Raw genomic sequence first — 15621 nt, 5'->3', positions numbered from 1 at the left:
CATCATTTTCATGTTCAATATGCCTCATGATCAGTAATGTTTGCTGCCAGTTGCTGTTCCTCTCTGTGTCTTGTGGTGCATCAGGAGACAACCTTGCTGTTTCTTTAGCAGTTTTGACTTTTTTTTTGTGAGGCCGAGTTGCTCGCTTGATACTTAACCCAACACGGATGGAAAGCATGCAAGGAGCTGGCGGATTCAAAGTCCGGTGCCGATGCCACCACACTACCAGTTGGCCAATGTTTGCCAGCACCAACTGTTAACTTTCCGCAACCCAATTCACCCACCATAATCACTGGGTGAATTAACGTTTGCTTGCAAGTGAAGAATTCAGCCTACAGAATAAACCACATGTAAAATATGTTTAGCTATTATGTTATCCTTTCCCCTTGCACAATAATTTTGAACTATTTTGTTCCAGTGATACATGAAAGCTGCAGATCAGTGAAGAGAGATGCAATCCTAGTGAGAACACTCAAGACAAAATGGATTCAGGAATTGTAAAAACAAAATACGTAAGGGAAAAAAAAAGATATAATTCTTAAGTTTGGATATTGTTATCCTTTTTAGATTAGCTTTATTTCTCACATGTACATCAAAACATACAGAAAAATACATCGTTTGCATCAACTACCAACACAGTCTGAGGGTAGCACAAATATTGCCACACTTCCAGTGTCAACAAAGCATGCCCACAACTTACTAACCCAAACTGTAGGTCTTTGGAATGTGGGAGGAAACCAGAGAACCCAGAGGAAATCCGTGCAGTCATGGGGAGAATGTACAAACTATTCAAAAGAAAACTGGACTTTGAGCCAAACAAATCAGCAAAGTAAAATGATCAACATGTAATCAAAGTTATCTGAAGGGTCGAAACTGGCCCAAGTACATCTGGATAAAAGAGGATTTGTTCTCTATTCCTATTGATACATCTCTCTTGTTTTTGGAAAAAGAGGATTCACTACTCAATTCTGATGCCAAATGGACAATTAAAGTTGTGGAATAACACCAGTGAAAAGGAAACACACACACACCTTACTAACAAAGCTGAACATATGTACCAACAGGAAGGAGCCCACATTTAAGCTCTTTAATTGCTGCTAATTAGAAAGTTTCATAGTCCTTCCTCATACGTTTTTGACTTTGTCACATTGTTTGCATTGGAACAGCTGTCATTTATTATGATACTTTAGAATTTCTCTTCCATCCTCTTTAAAGTTGTTTATTCCTGTAACCTTCTTATCTTTTAAGGTCAATCCAATAAAACACAGCTAGCATATTTTATCAGAGAGGATTAGCTTGTACACACAACCTATATTTGTCCATTGCCTGGTTTACACTCACCCAAAACCACAGAACAAACAGCCTGAGTTCAAAGTTTTAACATACATTATTAATGCATAATCTGATTTATGCAGCTCAGAAAAACAAAGGGCTATGGGTGACCCGAGGTAATTTCTAAGGTAGGGACATGTCTGGCACAGCTTTGTGGGCCGAAGGGCCTGTGTTGTGCTGTAGGTTTTCTATAAAAAAAACTCCAAACACATTAATGTTCATTTTCATAAGTCAATAGCTCTGGGTTTGAACTTCAAGTCTCAACATTCTGATTTACTGTTCTGGCAAAATCAGGTTATCATCTGCTCCTTTTTTTAAAAAAAATTGTCACACCCCCTTTTACAATGCCAATAAATCTACCTTTGGTATTTTGCAGGAAGTAGAGAACTAAATCAGAGTCAGGTTTAATATCACTGGTATGTGTCGTGAAACTTGTTAACTTTGCAGCAGCAGTATGATGCAATACATGATAGATATAGAAATAAAAACTGAATTACAGTAAGTACATGTATATTAACTAGTTCAATTAAAGTCAGTGGGGCAGAAACAGAAATAAAAAAGTAGTGAGGTAGTGTTCACGGGTTCAATGCCCATTTAGGAATCAGATGGCAGAGGGGAAGAAGCTGTTCCTGCATCACTGAATGTGTGCCTCCTTCCCGATGGAAACAAGAAGAGGGCATGGCCTGGGTGATGGAGGTGCTTAATGATGGATGCCACCTTTCTGAGGCACTGCTCCTTTAAGATGTCTTGGACACTCCAAAGGAGTACCCACGATGGAGCTGACTAATTTTACAACTTTCTGCAGATGACTTTGATCCTGTGCAGTAGTCAGAATGCTCTCCATGGTACATCTGTAGAAGTTTTCAAATGTTTTAGGTAACAAACCAAACCTCCTCAAACTCCTGATGAAATATAGATGCTGTCTTAGACCATAAGATATAGGAGACCATTTGGCCCATCGAGTCTGATCCGTCATTTCATCACGACTGATCCAATTTTCCTCTTGTCTTCTCTATACCTGCATCAATATGTTGTGACCAGGTTAGGTCCTCAGTGATAATGATACTCGGAAACACAGAGCACAAAACAGTCTTGCAACACCTCAGTTATTATGTAGCCTTTGCTAGCTGGGCATCATTGAGGCAAGTGCTGATAAGTAGCAAATAAGATTTGCACCAGATAGGTGACAGCCAATATCCAAGAGTCTGACCCTTCACATTTGGTATTCAGTGGCACTGACTATCCTGTCACCAACATCCTGAGGTCACCAATCACCAGAAAGACAACTGGACATCCATCACACGAACGTTAGCTGAATAGAAGGTGTATGGTTGTGAATCCTGTAGCAAGTGATGATATTCTCCTTTTGGTCTGCATAAACACAGATCCATCAATCAAGAAACACAGTACCTACCATCCTGGACAAAGCAGCCACCTTTCTGGCACTCTGTTCACAAGCCCAAATAATCATCCACTCTGGTCCATGCCAACCATAGTGTCTTTGCTAGTCTCAGCGGCCTGCTTTTGGCCCAGTTCCCTCCACATACCCTTCCAAATGCACTGTCGATGTTGCATCTGTGTCTGCCTCAACCACCACCTCAGCCTGCTCTTACTAGGTGCTCACTACTCTCCGTATAAATGAGTTACCTGTCAGGTCTCTTTTAAATCTCTCCCCTATCAACTTGTGCCCTCCAGTTTTGGACTCCCTAACCTGGAAAAAAGATAAGACTGCCTACCTTATCCATAACCCTCATTCTCCTGCGCTTCCAGGAATCAAAATCCAGCATGGCCAACCTTTCCTTATAACTCAGGCCCTCCATTCCAGGCAGTATTCTCATAAATCTCTTCTGCACCCTCTCCAGCTTGACAATGTCTCTCCTGCAACAGAGTGACCAGAACTGCACACAATACATCAAGTGCAGTCTCACCGGTATATAGCTGCGACATGTCATGACTGACAAAAGCCAGCATGCTAAACATCTTCTTCACCACTCAGCCTACTTGTGCAGTCGCTTTCAGTGAACTGTGCACTTGTACTCCCAGATCCCTCTGTTCCACACCACTTGACAGTGCCCTGGTATTCACTGTACAAGCCCTGCCCTGGTTCGACTGGCTAAGATACACCACATCACATTTATCAAAGTTAAAATCTATTTGCCATTCCTCAATCTTCACAACTGATCAACACATCTTTGCAATTCATTGTAACCTGCTTCATTACCAACAAAACTCCCTGATTTAGTATCACCCGCAAGCTTGCCAATTGAGTCGCGTACATTCACATCCAAAATATTTACTTACTTAGAGATACTGAAGGGAACAGGCCAGTAGCCCACCTATTTAACCCTAGCCTAACCACAGGACAATTAAAATGACCAACTAACCTGAGAAAGTTATTGGAAGGCACTCTAAGGGACTGGATATACAAGTATTCAGATCGATATGGACTGATTAAGGATAGTCAGCATGGTTTTGTGCATTGTACGTCATGTCTAACCAATCTTATAGAGTTTTTCAAGGAAGTTACCAGGGAAGTGGATGAAGACAATGCAGCAGGTGTTACCTACATGGATTTTAACAAGGCACTTGACACGGTCTCGCACGGAAGGCTGGTCTGGAAGATTCAGTGGCTCGACATTTAGGATGAGGTGGTAAATTTGATTAGTGTTGGTTTTGTGGGAGAAGCCAGAGAATGGTAGTAGAGGGTTGCCTCTGACTGGAGGCTGGTGACTAGTGGTGTGCCACAGGGATCGGTGCTGGGTCCATTATCTATGTCAACGATCTGCATGATAATGTGGTTAACTGGATCAGCAAGGTTGAGGGTGTAGAGCAGCGGTCCCCAACCACCGGGCCACAAAGCATGCGCTACCGGGCCGCGAGGAAACGATATGATTTGATGATATGAAACAATATGAGTCAGCTGCACCCTTCCTCATTCCCTGTCACGCACTGTTGAACTTGAACAAACACACACCACCACCCCCCTACTCCGCCGGTCCGCAAGAATATTGTCGATATTAAATGGGTCCGCGGTGCAAAACAGGTTGGGGACCCCTGGTGTAGAGGACAGTGAGGAAAGCTATCATAGCTCACAGAGGAAAAAATAACACTGCTGCCCCTAAAATACAGTTGGAAGATTAGATTTTAATTCAATAGTGGACTTGAAAGTGTCCAGATTTAATAACGGTGTACAAAATTATGGACAGAAAGGAGAACTGACTGTGCAGTCCTGGTCCTGATATGTGGACTTATCAAATACATGACAGGTACAAACAATGGAACAAAGCCGGTCAAGACAAAACGCAAGCAGGTTCTTTCCACTAAGGTTGGGTGTGTGACAAGAGGTCATGAGTTGAGGGTGAAAGGTGAAATGTTTAAGGGGAACACGAGAGGAGACGGTGAGAGTGTGGAACGAGCTGCCAGCGGAAGTGGTGGATGCAGGTTCAATTTCAGCACTTAAGAGAAATTTGGATAGGTACGTGGACGGGGAGGGATACGGGGGGCTATGGGTCAGGTGCAGGGTCAATGGCAGTAGGCAGATTAATAGTTTGGCACGGACTGAGCTGTAGCTTTCTCTGACTCTATGTCTGTCATAGAACGTATCAGCAGTGTGCAGGCCCTTCGGCCCACAATGTTGTACTGAATTTTTAACCTATCTAAGATCAATCTAACCCTTCCCATTTAGCTCTCCATTTTTCAATCATCCATGTGCCTGTCTAGGAGTTTCTTAAATGTCCCTGATGTATCTGCCCACTTCACGGCACAGTAAGAGGAAGTGAACTGATTTATTTGAAAAATGGAAGTGAAGAAGATTGCTCAAATCCTATGAACAGAAAGGAGAACTAACTGTTCAGCCCTGGTCTCAATAAAGCCTGTGTGTAACCTTGAGGAAAGTTGTGCTCAAGGAAAAATGGATCCGTGTTCTCATTAAACATGTGACGTGCACAAAACCATGGAATAGAGCTGGGCAAGACAAAATTCATAGCGGAGTTATTGTCAAACTACATACATGTTAACATATATGACCTTGAGATTCATTTACAGGAAAACAGAATTTATGAAAAACTATACACAGGCAAAGATTGACAAACAAGCAGATTTGGCACTCAGTGGAAATCACGTCCATTCTGCCCGGCACAGATGGAATTGAAGCTGCTTTTAAGCCTACGCCTGAAGTCTTGAGTTTCAACTGGCACATGGCCTTTCCAACTTCCTTGATAAGTGTGTTATTATTCTTGGCTCGCAACAAGATGGGTCCTTCAATGTATGAACTAAGCGGTGTAAGCAGGGGTGTTTCTACAAATGCGAATTAGAGTGGATTTCAGGGCTGTGGATATTTTGAAGTTACTATTGATTGGGCTTCATCAGGTTGTCCATGAGGAGGGCTGTTTTGCAGGGCCCTTGAAAATTTCAACTTCGGATAGAAATATTTGTTCCCAACCTTGTTCTAGGGCCAGCAGATAGGGACAAATAACAGGATGGGGGTTGGACCAACAGCCATTATAGCATTCGAAGGAATTCTTAGAAGAACCTTGCACAGGTGATGTGGACGTTCGTGCCTCTTGCTTGAGCAGGTGTCAATGTGCAGATCAGGGATGTTGTTCCAAGTTCCTGTCCTTGACCCTCTGATAGAACGTCCTTAAAGCATTTTGTCAGGAGGTCAACTATACTGGAACTGGTTCTCCTTGTTCTCTCCTCGTCAATCATACCTTTTCAAAGAATAATCATTTTTCAGATCCAGGTATTGAGGTTACCAGAAATATCAGTCTGTCTCCCTCTGTGATGTAGACCAAAGAATTTTTGCTGGGTCTTCATTAATCATATCTGAAGCTTCCAGGGTGGGGCATAAAAGCCACTTAATCTAGTCCACTAAATTCAGTTTAGAATGAACCAGTAGCTCTGTCACATTTACTCAGCTCTATGTTAAGACTAATTTGGTTGAACATTTCAATGGGCCAAGAACAATGCAGCATAGGTACAGGTTCTCCAGTCATGAAGGCAAAATTAATCCCACAGAATGGTTTCCTTCTCTGGTGTGCACTTCCAGAGGAAGCCGCATCCTTTAACATGGGCTTTGAGCTGCTGTCTTTGGCCATTCACAGCTCATTCAGATCAGTAATGTCACTGTGAAAGAGCCTGAAATCCGAGGCTGCGGGCCTGCGCCGTCCACGAGGGTCCAGATATTCATGAGATCCGAGGCCATGGGCCTGCGCCGTCCACGAGGGTCCAGATATTCCTGAAATCCGAGGCCGTGGGCCTGCGCCGTCCACGAGGGTCCAGATATTCCTGAAATCCGAGGCCGTGGGCCTGCGCCGTCCACGAAGGTCCAGATATTCCTGAAATCCGAGGCCACGGGCCTGCGCCGTCCACGAGGGTCCAGATATTCCTGAAATCCGAGGCTGCGGGTCTGCGCCGTCCACGAGGGTCCAGATATTCCTGAAATCCGAGGCTGCGGGCCTGTGCCGTCCACGAGGGTCCAGATATTCATGAGATCCGAGGCTGCGGGCCTGTGCCGTCCATGAGGATCCAGATATTCCTGATTCCTATTGTCGAGTGAAAGTTGCCCACGTGCAGTACCTCATTGCACAGCAGCGTCACAGTGAGATTTCAACCTAGTGAGCACCAAACCACTAGAGACCTTACTGCACTGACTTTAATCCACACAAAAGGCCATGCATATCTCAGCCACCTGGACACACACACAAGGGCGGGCTCAGGCACAGAAGGCTCCTCTTTGCTTTCTGCCTCCCAAGCTCCCCTTGACCCCTCTCACCTGTGCTCTTCACCGTTCCCTAACCTGTCCTTCAGACTCCCACTGACCCCTAAACTCTTCTCACTCACCTCCACAACTTGCAGCTTCAAATTCCTCCTTACCATGAGGCCCAATCCTTTCTTCCCTGCAGTGGGCACTCCCCACCTGTAGTGAAATCACGTGCAATGATGTGCCAGTACATGCCTGGACAGAGCACTGAGCATGTGTGGGATTGCCAGAATGTTCCAGCGTGTGGCTGGGTTAAGACGCGTTTGTTTATTACTGTAAATAAAAGTTCTCTAATTCTTCCAGAATATGATTCTTTACTGTTAACCCATGGTGCGTTTAAATAGAAGTAACATAACATGGTGTCAGAAGTGGCTCTGGAAGAATAATACGGGAGAATTGAGAATCGAAAATTATCGAAAAAAGAGAAGATGAAAGTTCGAACTGTAAACGGTAAAATGGAAGGTTTACAACCCCCACCAAAACTTCAGCTGACTGGCAATGTAGCTGAGAATTGGAGGATATTCAAGCAACAGTTTGAACTGTACCTATCGGCGATCGATTATGAAGATAAATCGGAAAAAAACAAAGCTGCGCTTTTGATCCATGTAATCGGGAAAGACGCAGTAGATGTATATAATAATTTTGCCTTTGAAGATGGAGATAATTTCAATTTAAAGTTGATAATGGACAGATCTGAAGTATTTTGTGTACCTAAGCGTAATTTAATGTATGAGCGATATAAATTCTTCACATGTGCGCAGAGAGCTGCTGAACCCATTGTTCAGTCTGTTACTGAGTTAAGAAAGCATAGTAGAACATGCAAGTTTGGATTGCTCACGGACTCTCTCATCAAAGATAGATTTGTTTGTGGCATTTGAGATAATGCTCTGAGAGAAAGGCTGTTGAGAGAGCAAGATTTAAATTTTGAAAAAGCTTTGGCGCTTTGCAAAGCTTCTGAGACCGTGACGTTGCAACTGAAGAGCTTTTTGTCGAAAACTGCAATGTAAACGCTGTAAAAAAGCGCAAATACATCAAGAGATTTAATAATACGTTGACAAAACCGACCGAGAGCAAGATGGCTTTGGAAAGAAAAAAGTCATGTGACGCTGTCCGCGGGAACATCGTCCAAATCAGTGTCCTGTATATGGCAAAGTTTGCAATGGCTGCGGTAAGAATAATCATTTTTCACACTGTTGTAAAAGTAGAAAGAAGGAAAATAAAATGAAACAAGTAAATGTTGTGCTTGAATTTGAACGTGAGGAATTTTATATAGATGTGCTTTATGAAAATAAACAAAGTAAGAATGATTGGACTATTCTATTGCAAGTGAATCAAAACAATATTCTGTTTAAACTTGATACTGGAGCACAAGTAAATGTTCTTGCAAAAATCTGAGTTTAATGCTTTAAAGTAAAGACCAAAGTTACATCAGACAAATATAAAAGTGACTGGGTATTCAGGTGTAGACATTCCAGTTAAAGGAACATGCTTAGCTAAAGTATCACACAAAGATATTGTGCATCTGTTTTCATTTGTGGTCATACCAAAAAATGTACAGTCAATTCTGGGTTTATCTGCCTGTGAAAGACCGAATTTGGTGAAAAGAATTTTTGTCTTGGATAGTGACACAGAGCTGAAGCGACAGAACGTTGCACTACAGTCGGCAGAAGGTGATGTAACTCGACTGCAGGCCCAGCTCAAGGAGGCAAATGCTGACGTGGAGAATATAAAAGCAGCAGCTGCAGTGTCTGAGACGACCAAACAGGAGGCAATTGATGATGTGAAAAAGCAATGGCAGGAGGAGGTTGCTTCAATGCAAGTGATAATGAGAGAGACACCGAGAGAATATGAGGTTCAGTTTCATCACTGTCTAGAGCAAGAACGCTCACAGTGGGCACAGTATAAGGAATAAGTGAAAGCACAAGTGAAAGAATTGAGAAGTATTGTTGAAATGATGAAGTCTCAGCATAAAAAAGAGATTATACAGTTAATGAATGAATTAGATGAAGATGATTCATATTCCATTACACATGGAAGTGGAACGTGAATTGGCTGATCTAAGGAGACGTTTTTCTGAAGGACAAGGAGACAAAGTGAGGATACAAGATAAAAGGAACACATGGACACAGACCAGATCATACATGATCCAAACAGAGGAGGGAGCAGTGTTAAGAAAGAATCGCAAAGGCTTTAAGAAAGAGCCAACTTCAGAGCTTCAGTTATCTGATATAGATGAGTTTTGATTAACTTTGTTAATTGTTTTTCTTTTTAAGAAAAGATAGATGTGGTGATATCACATGCAATGATGTGCCAGTACATGAGTGGACAGAGCACTAAGCATGTGCGGGATTGCCAGAATGTTCCAGCACGTGGCTGGGCTAAGACGTGTTTGTTTATTACTGTAAATAAAAGTTCCCTAATTCTTCCAGAATATGATTCTTTACTGTAAACCCACGGTACGTTTAAACAGAAGTAACATAACACTACCCTCCTCCTCTCACCCCTCTGGCCTTCTGCCCTACACACACCACAACTTCTCTCCCGCAGCCTCCCTGCCTCCTCAGCCCTAAGAAACACATTCCATCTCTCTCCTCTGAATGCTGAGTGTTTATTTCAGATTTTCAGCATCTACATTGTAGCAAACCTTACAATGTTCAATGATTCCATTTAATTGCAGACAATTAATTGAACTGACTTATTACTCACATCCTTCACATACATGAGTAAAAATCTTTACCTTACGCCTCCATCTAAATGTGCAATGTGCAATCATAGTTTTTTATAATAAACAGAACAGTCAATGTAATATAGAGTACACTCAAATATAGAGTTCATCAGTCTGATGACCTGGTGGAAGAAGTTGTCCCGGAGCCTGTTGGTCCTGGCTTTTATGCTGCGGTACCACTTCCCGGATGGTAGCAGCTGGAATAGATTGTGGTTGGGGTGACTTTGGGTCCCCAGTGATCCAACAGGCCCTTTTTACACACCTGTCCTTGTAAATGTCCAGAACAGCGGGAAGTTCACAACTACAGATGCGCTGGGCTGTCCGCACTACTCTCTGCAGAGTCCTGCGATTAAGGGAGGTACAGTTCCCATACCAGGCAGTGATGCAGCCAGTCAGGATGCTCTCAGATGTGCCCCTATAGAAAGTTCTTAGGATTTAGGGGCCCATACCAAACTTCCTCAACCGTCTGTATACAACCTGGAATTCTTACTCTTCACAGACATCCACAAAACAGAAGGAAACCCCAAGGAATGAATGACAGAAAAATATTAGAACCTCAAATGTCCTGATCAAATCTGCAGAGACACCAGGTACTAATGAGTGTAAGCCATTTTAATTGTAAAGAGCTCTACTGACCTAGGCGGAGTTAAGATGGCGCTAAAAGGTGACTCCTTTGCTCGCATCTTCGGAAACAGCTCTACTTCCATCTTTAATATCTTTATTTTTCCCTTTCAGGGTCCTTTTGAAGACCCTGACCTGGAGTTACACGCTGATGTTGGTTCTTTGCAGGAATGGGACCCGTTCTCGGGGTTTCAGGACCGGCCATTGTTGTTCAGCACGCCAAGGGTTTGACCTGAGAGTCCAACTCGAATTCGGAACCCTAAGAACTCGGGGCTCTGGAGACATGCGGATCGAGAGTCGGTTCACAGCAGGAGACTCATGTGATGTCGGGGAGGCTGGAAAATCTCTCTGTGGGCCCAAAGACCCGAGATTTTTGCAATCTTCAGGCACAGAGCTTGTAAGAAGCAACGAAACCGACTTTTTAACATTGCAAACCAGCGGGTTGTTGTTATGTCTGCCGCTTGCTGTGAAAATGGGGGACACTTTCTCTCCATTATCGGGGAGAGAGAGAAGCTGTGGGTTGCCGAATGCTGGATGAATTGCGATAGCCTTTAGGGTGACTGCAAGGTCTGCGTCTTTGCTATCGCTTAGCTCACGCTTGTGTGCTCGGTAGCGGGTGCGCTTTTTGTTTTGCCGGTGGGGGGGGGGGAGGATTGTTGCTTACGCATGGGGGGGGAGGGACTCTGAGGTTCTCACATTTAACTGTCGTTCACTCTTTGGGGCACTTCTCTGTTTTTGTAGATGTTTGTGAAGAAAAAGCGTTTCAGGATGTATATTAAATTGGACCTCTGAACCTTTGATTTCTTTTAAAATGCATGATGTGAGGAGCAGGGCGGTGGTGTAGCGGTTAGCGCAATTGTTTCACACCACCAGTGATCACTGATCACAGTTCGACTCCCGCCACTGCCTGCGACCTCTGGGTACTCCGGTTTCCCCGCACATCCCAAAGACGAACAGTTTAGGGTTCGTAAGCTGTGGGCTCAGGAAGCACAGCAACACTTGCAGGCTGAGCCCAGCACAATCCTCGCTGGCTTGATTTGATGCAAACAACTCACTTCACTGTAGGCTTCGATGTACGTGTGACAAGCAAAGCAGATCTTAAAAGATCTTTTATTGTTGAAACAGATACACTTCAAGGGAGCATGATACAAAGAACACCAGATGTTCGATTGTTGAGTGCATCCTTGGGTGTGCTAGTTGTTAATGCAAATGATATTTCAGTGTAAGTTTCGATACAAGTGCCAGAACGTTGCCCCGGGCCCCTCCTCCCCGCCCTTCATTAGTTCACACTCACCGGCATCTTCGGCACTCTGCTTACTCTGGTTTGCCTTTGTCTGCAACTGGAACAAAAATAAAACACCAGTCATTACGAAGAACAGAGCAACCAGAGCAGATTTGAAGAAGGGCCTAAAATGTCAACTCCACACTTTCCTCTCTCTCTGCACAACGATGCCCGGCCTACGAGCCTTCCATTTTAGCTTTCCAGCATCTGCAATGCTCTGCTTTCAATTGCCCTTATTCAAGCCTGTTGTTCCCTGATAATGAGATGACGGGCCACAGTTCCACACGGTGCAGTCCAATGGCCAGTGAACGTGTATGACTGAGGCAACGGTAACATTTGAATACAAAGGCACAGAAGGAAGAAGACGTCACACTTCACGAAGCAGGATCATTCCATTTTGTGTGAAAAATAAACTTATTTAGAGAGGCAGCACGGAACAGGCCTTTCCAGCCCAGCAACCCACCTACTGCCTAATCACAGGACAACTTACCATCAACAGTTAATCTGCTAACCGACCGGTAACGCCTGAAGAAAACCAGAGCACCCAGATGAAACCTGGGAAGAATGCACAAACTGCTTACAGACAACGCCAGAAGTGAACTCTGAGCTCCGACACCCCAGGCTGCAATAGCGTCGTGTTAACTACTTTGCTACCGTGGTGACCCTTTATGTCAGTGATTAAACAGTAAACACAAAGGGGAGTGGGGGGAAGAGTTCAGCATCTGACACACACTGCTTCACTTTGTCAGTAAGGCAATCAAGCCGAGTGCAGTGGCTCTTGTAACGTGGAAGCAGGTTCACGAGCTTGCTGACTGCGACAGAAAACACTGACCGCGAATAAGCATATATTTAGAAACAGTAAAGAAACTCAACCGAACATTTAAGTTTCCCCAAGTTACACAAACTACAGAACTAAATATTGAACAGATAAGTGTGTGCGGAGCATACCTTCCCTATGGTTCTGTGCAGCGTGCTTGGGAACAAAGGGAAAGAGAAAGCAACTCCCCCCACCCACCGCACGTGCTACTCTATATACTCAGGACGTTTGAAACTGGACACTAGGAGCCGTGGCGTGGAAGACAACCGCGTGAAGAGTGGCTGCAGTTTTTAAACTGAGCGATCACGACTGACACGGCGGAAGCAGCTATCCACTGGGGAATAAGCCACATAGAAACATAGAAAATAGGTGCAGGAGTAGGCCATTCGACCCTTCGAGCCTGCACCGCCATTCAATATGATCACGGCTGATCATCCAACTCAGAACCCTGTACCAGCCTTCTCTCTATACCCCCTGATCCCTTTAGCCACAAGGGCTATATCTAACTCCCTCTTAAATATAGCCAATGAACTGGCCTCAACTGTCTCCTGTGGCACAGAATTCCACAGATTCACCACTCTCTGTGTGAAGAAGTTTTTCCTCATCTCGGTCCTAAAAGGCTTCCCCTTTATCCTCAAACTGTGACCCCTCGTTCTGGACTTCCCCAACATCGGGAACAATCTTCCTGCATCTAGCCTGTCCAATCCCTTTAGAATTTTCTACATTTCAATAAGATCCCCCCTCAATCTTCTAAATTCCAGAGAGTATAAACCTAGTCAATCCAGTCTTTCATCATATGAAAGTCCTGCCATCCCAGGAATCAATCTGGTGAACCTTCTTTGTACTCCCTCTATGGCAAGATTGTCTTTCCTCAGATTAGGGGACCAAAACTGCACACAATACTCCAGGTGTGGTCTCACCAAGACCTTGTACAACTGCAGTAGTACCTCCCTGCTCCTGTACTCGAATCCTCTTGCTATGAATGTCAGCATACCATTTGCCTTTTTCACCGCCTGCTGTACCTGCATGCCCACTTTCAATGACTGGTGTATAATGCCACCCCTACAAGGTGCCTCCGACACCCCTTTGGCACACCCGTACTCTGGCACCCCTTTGGCACACCCCTACTCTGACACCCCTTTGGCACAGAGCCATCAGTCTGGGGTCCACTCTCTTCGCTGTCTGTAAGGAGTTTGCACGTCCCTCCCCGTGACTGCGTGGGCTTCCGTCGGCTGCCCCGGTTTCCTCCCACACTCCAAAGTAGTACTGGGTAGGGTTAGTAAGCTGTGGGTAAACCATATTGGTGCCAGAAGCACGAAGCCCCCAACACATCCTTGGACTGTCCTGGTTATTGACACAATCGCTGTATGTTTTGATGCTGATGTGCATGTGACAAATAGTAATTGTCTTCACTTGGGCTGTGAGGCAGCCTGTCACCATTCCTTTGAAACTACTCTGCAAGTCTCTGCGAATGTTTGCTACAGCACAAACATGTGATTGCAGTCGGAGTTGGCGCTTCCTCACCACCAGATTCCTGTGGTCTTGTGGGCTAGTTGCAAAGCTCATCACACATGGTCTGAGCATCACACTAAAGGCTCCAACTGCACATTGAGCCCAGCAAAATAAAAGAGCCACTGAACTTGGAATGCAGCTGATTATTTAGCAGAAGCACGGCAAAACAGGATGTCTCAGCATCTTACCTTCTCCTGCTGCTTGGTGTTGCTGACACCGGCACTTCGAATCAACATCTGTTCAACCTCATCCTTTTCTTTACACTTTTGCTCGTAGACCTTTTTGGACTGCAGTGAATAAAAATGAATGAAAAAATATGTAATTAACAGAACTTTATAAAACAGCAGCCATTTACTTCCTAAGATTTCACTGACCATTTCCTCAGGGCTACAGCTGGTAGAGCCGCGGCTTTACAGCTGCAGTGATCAAGGTTAAATCCTGACCCCTGGTGCTGTCTATGAGGAGTTTGCAAGCCCTCTCTGTGACCATGGATGCTTTCACCTGGTGCTCGAGTTTTCTCCAATGTCCCAAAGACATTCAGGTTAGTAAAATAACCTCCTGCTATAAATTGCTCCCAGTGACTAGCCGAGTAGAATAAACCAGGATTAGCGCAAATGGGAGCTAGTAGGTCAATGCAGACTCGATGGGCCGAAGGGCCTGTTTCTGTACTGCATCACCCTATCAGCTCCATCAGTACAGATGATTTAATGTTAGCTATTAAAGAATGACCTGCTGTATTCACATTGGAATATTGTGTTCAGTTCTGGTCGCCTCATTATAGGAAATATATGGAACCCTTACGGAGGGTGCAGAGGAGATTGACCAGGATGCTGCCTGAATTTTCTCTTTGGAACAAAGCAGGATGAGAGGCAACTTGATAGATGTGTACAAAATGATAAGAGGCATGGATCAAGTGAATAGCCAGTTACTTTATCCCAGGGCAGAAATGGTAATACCGGGGGCATAATTTTAAGATCATTAGAGGAAAGTATAGGGCAAAGTCAGGTAGTTTTCTTTTAAACAGAGAGTGGTGAGTGCATGAAACTCCCTGGTGGTAGAAGCAGATAATATTAGAGACATTTAAGAAACTCTTAAATAGGCAATAGATGATAGAACAATGGAGGGCTATGTAGGAGGGAAGGGTTAGATTTATCTTAGAGGAGGTTAAAAGATTGGCACAAACATCATGGGCCAAAGGGCCTGTACTGCGCATTGTGTTCTGTGTTTTATGTATTATCACTTTAACATATGTGAGATGCCAAGGCACGATATTGGGACAAAACTCAGCAACGAAAGAGAATCCTTTTTACAGCGGGCACTTCAGTTAGACAGAGGTAATTCCAACCACTGAGGATAGAGAGTGAGGAAGTTTGACAATAATGAAACATCATGTCTGTCCAGAGCAAGATTTAGGGGAGAGGCGCCTCTGGTGTAAATGCAGAGCTCCCTAGGTGACAGAAGACATATATAATCCAGATAAAACACAACAAAAAGGTCCATGATAAATGTACAAAATACGGTGAGGGCAGGGGAAATTTAAAATAAAATTTTAAGGGCAAAGAAAGAACATA

The 15621-nt window shown here is 44.2% G+C and overlaps 1 protein-coding gene across 3 annotated transcripts in view; it reads right to left on the bottom strand.

The window, feature by feature from the left end:
* pstpip2 (proline-serine-threonine phosphatase interacting protein 2) overlaps positions 1 to 15621 on the bottom strand; it is a 136920-nt gene that overhangs the window by 28160 nt on the left and 93139 nt on the right. For all 3 annotated transcript variants that reach the window (XM_072256583.1, XM_072256586.1, XM_072256584.1), the window contains exons 7-8: positions 14239 to 14337; positions 11734 to 11779 (exon numbers count right to left, since the gene is read on the bottom strand). In XM_072256583.1, coding sequence (XP_072112684.1) covers positions 11734 to 11779; positions 14239 to 14337 — 145 coding nt within the window. The remainder of the gene's footprint in view (positions 1 to 11733; positions 11780 to 14238; positions 14338 to 15621) is intronic.

The sequence above is a fragment of the Mobula birostris genome, chromosome 4 (genome assembly GCF_030028105.1).
Source record: "Mobula birostris isolate sMobBir1 chromosome 4, sMobBir1.hap1, whole genome shotgun sequence".
NCBI classification, from domain to species: Eukaryota; Metazoa; Chordata; class Chondrichthyes; order Myliobatiformes; family Myliobatidae; genus Mobula; species Mobula birostris.
Note: the sequence above shows the minus strand (reverse complement) of the source record. Positions and strands in the feature narration are given on the sequence as shown.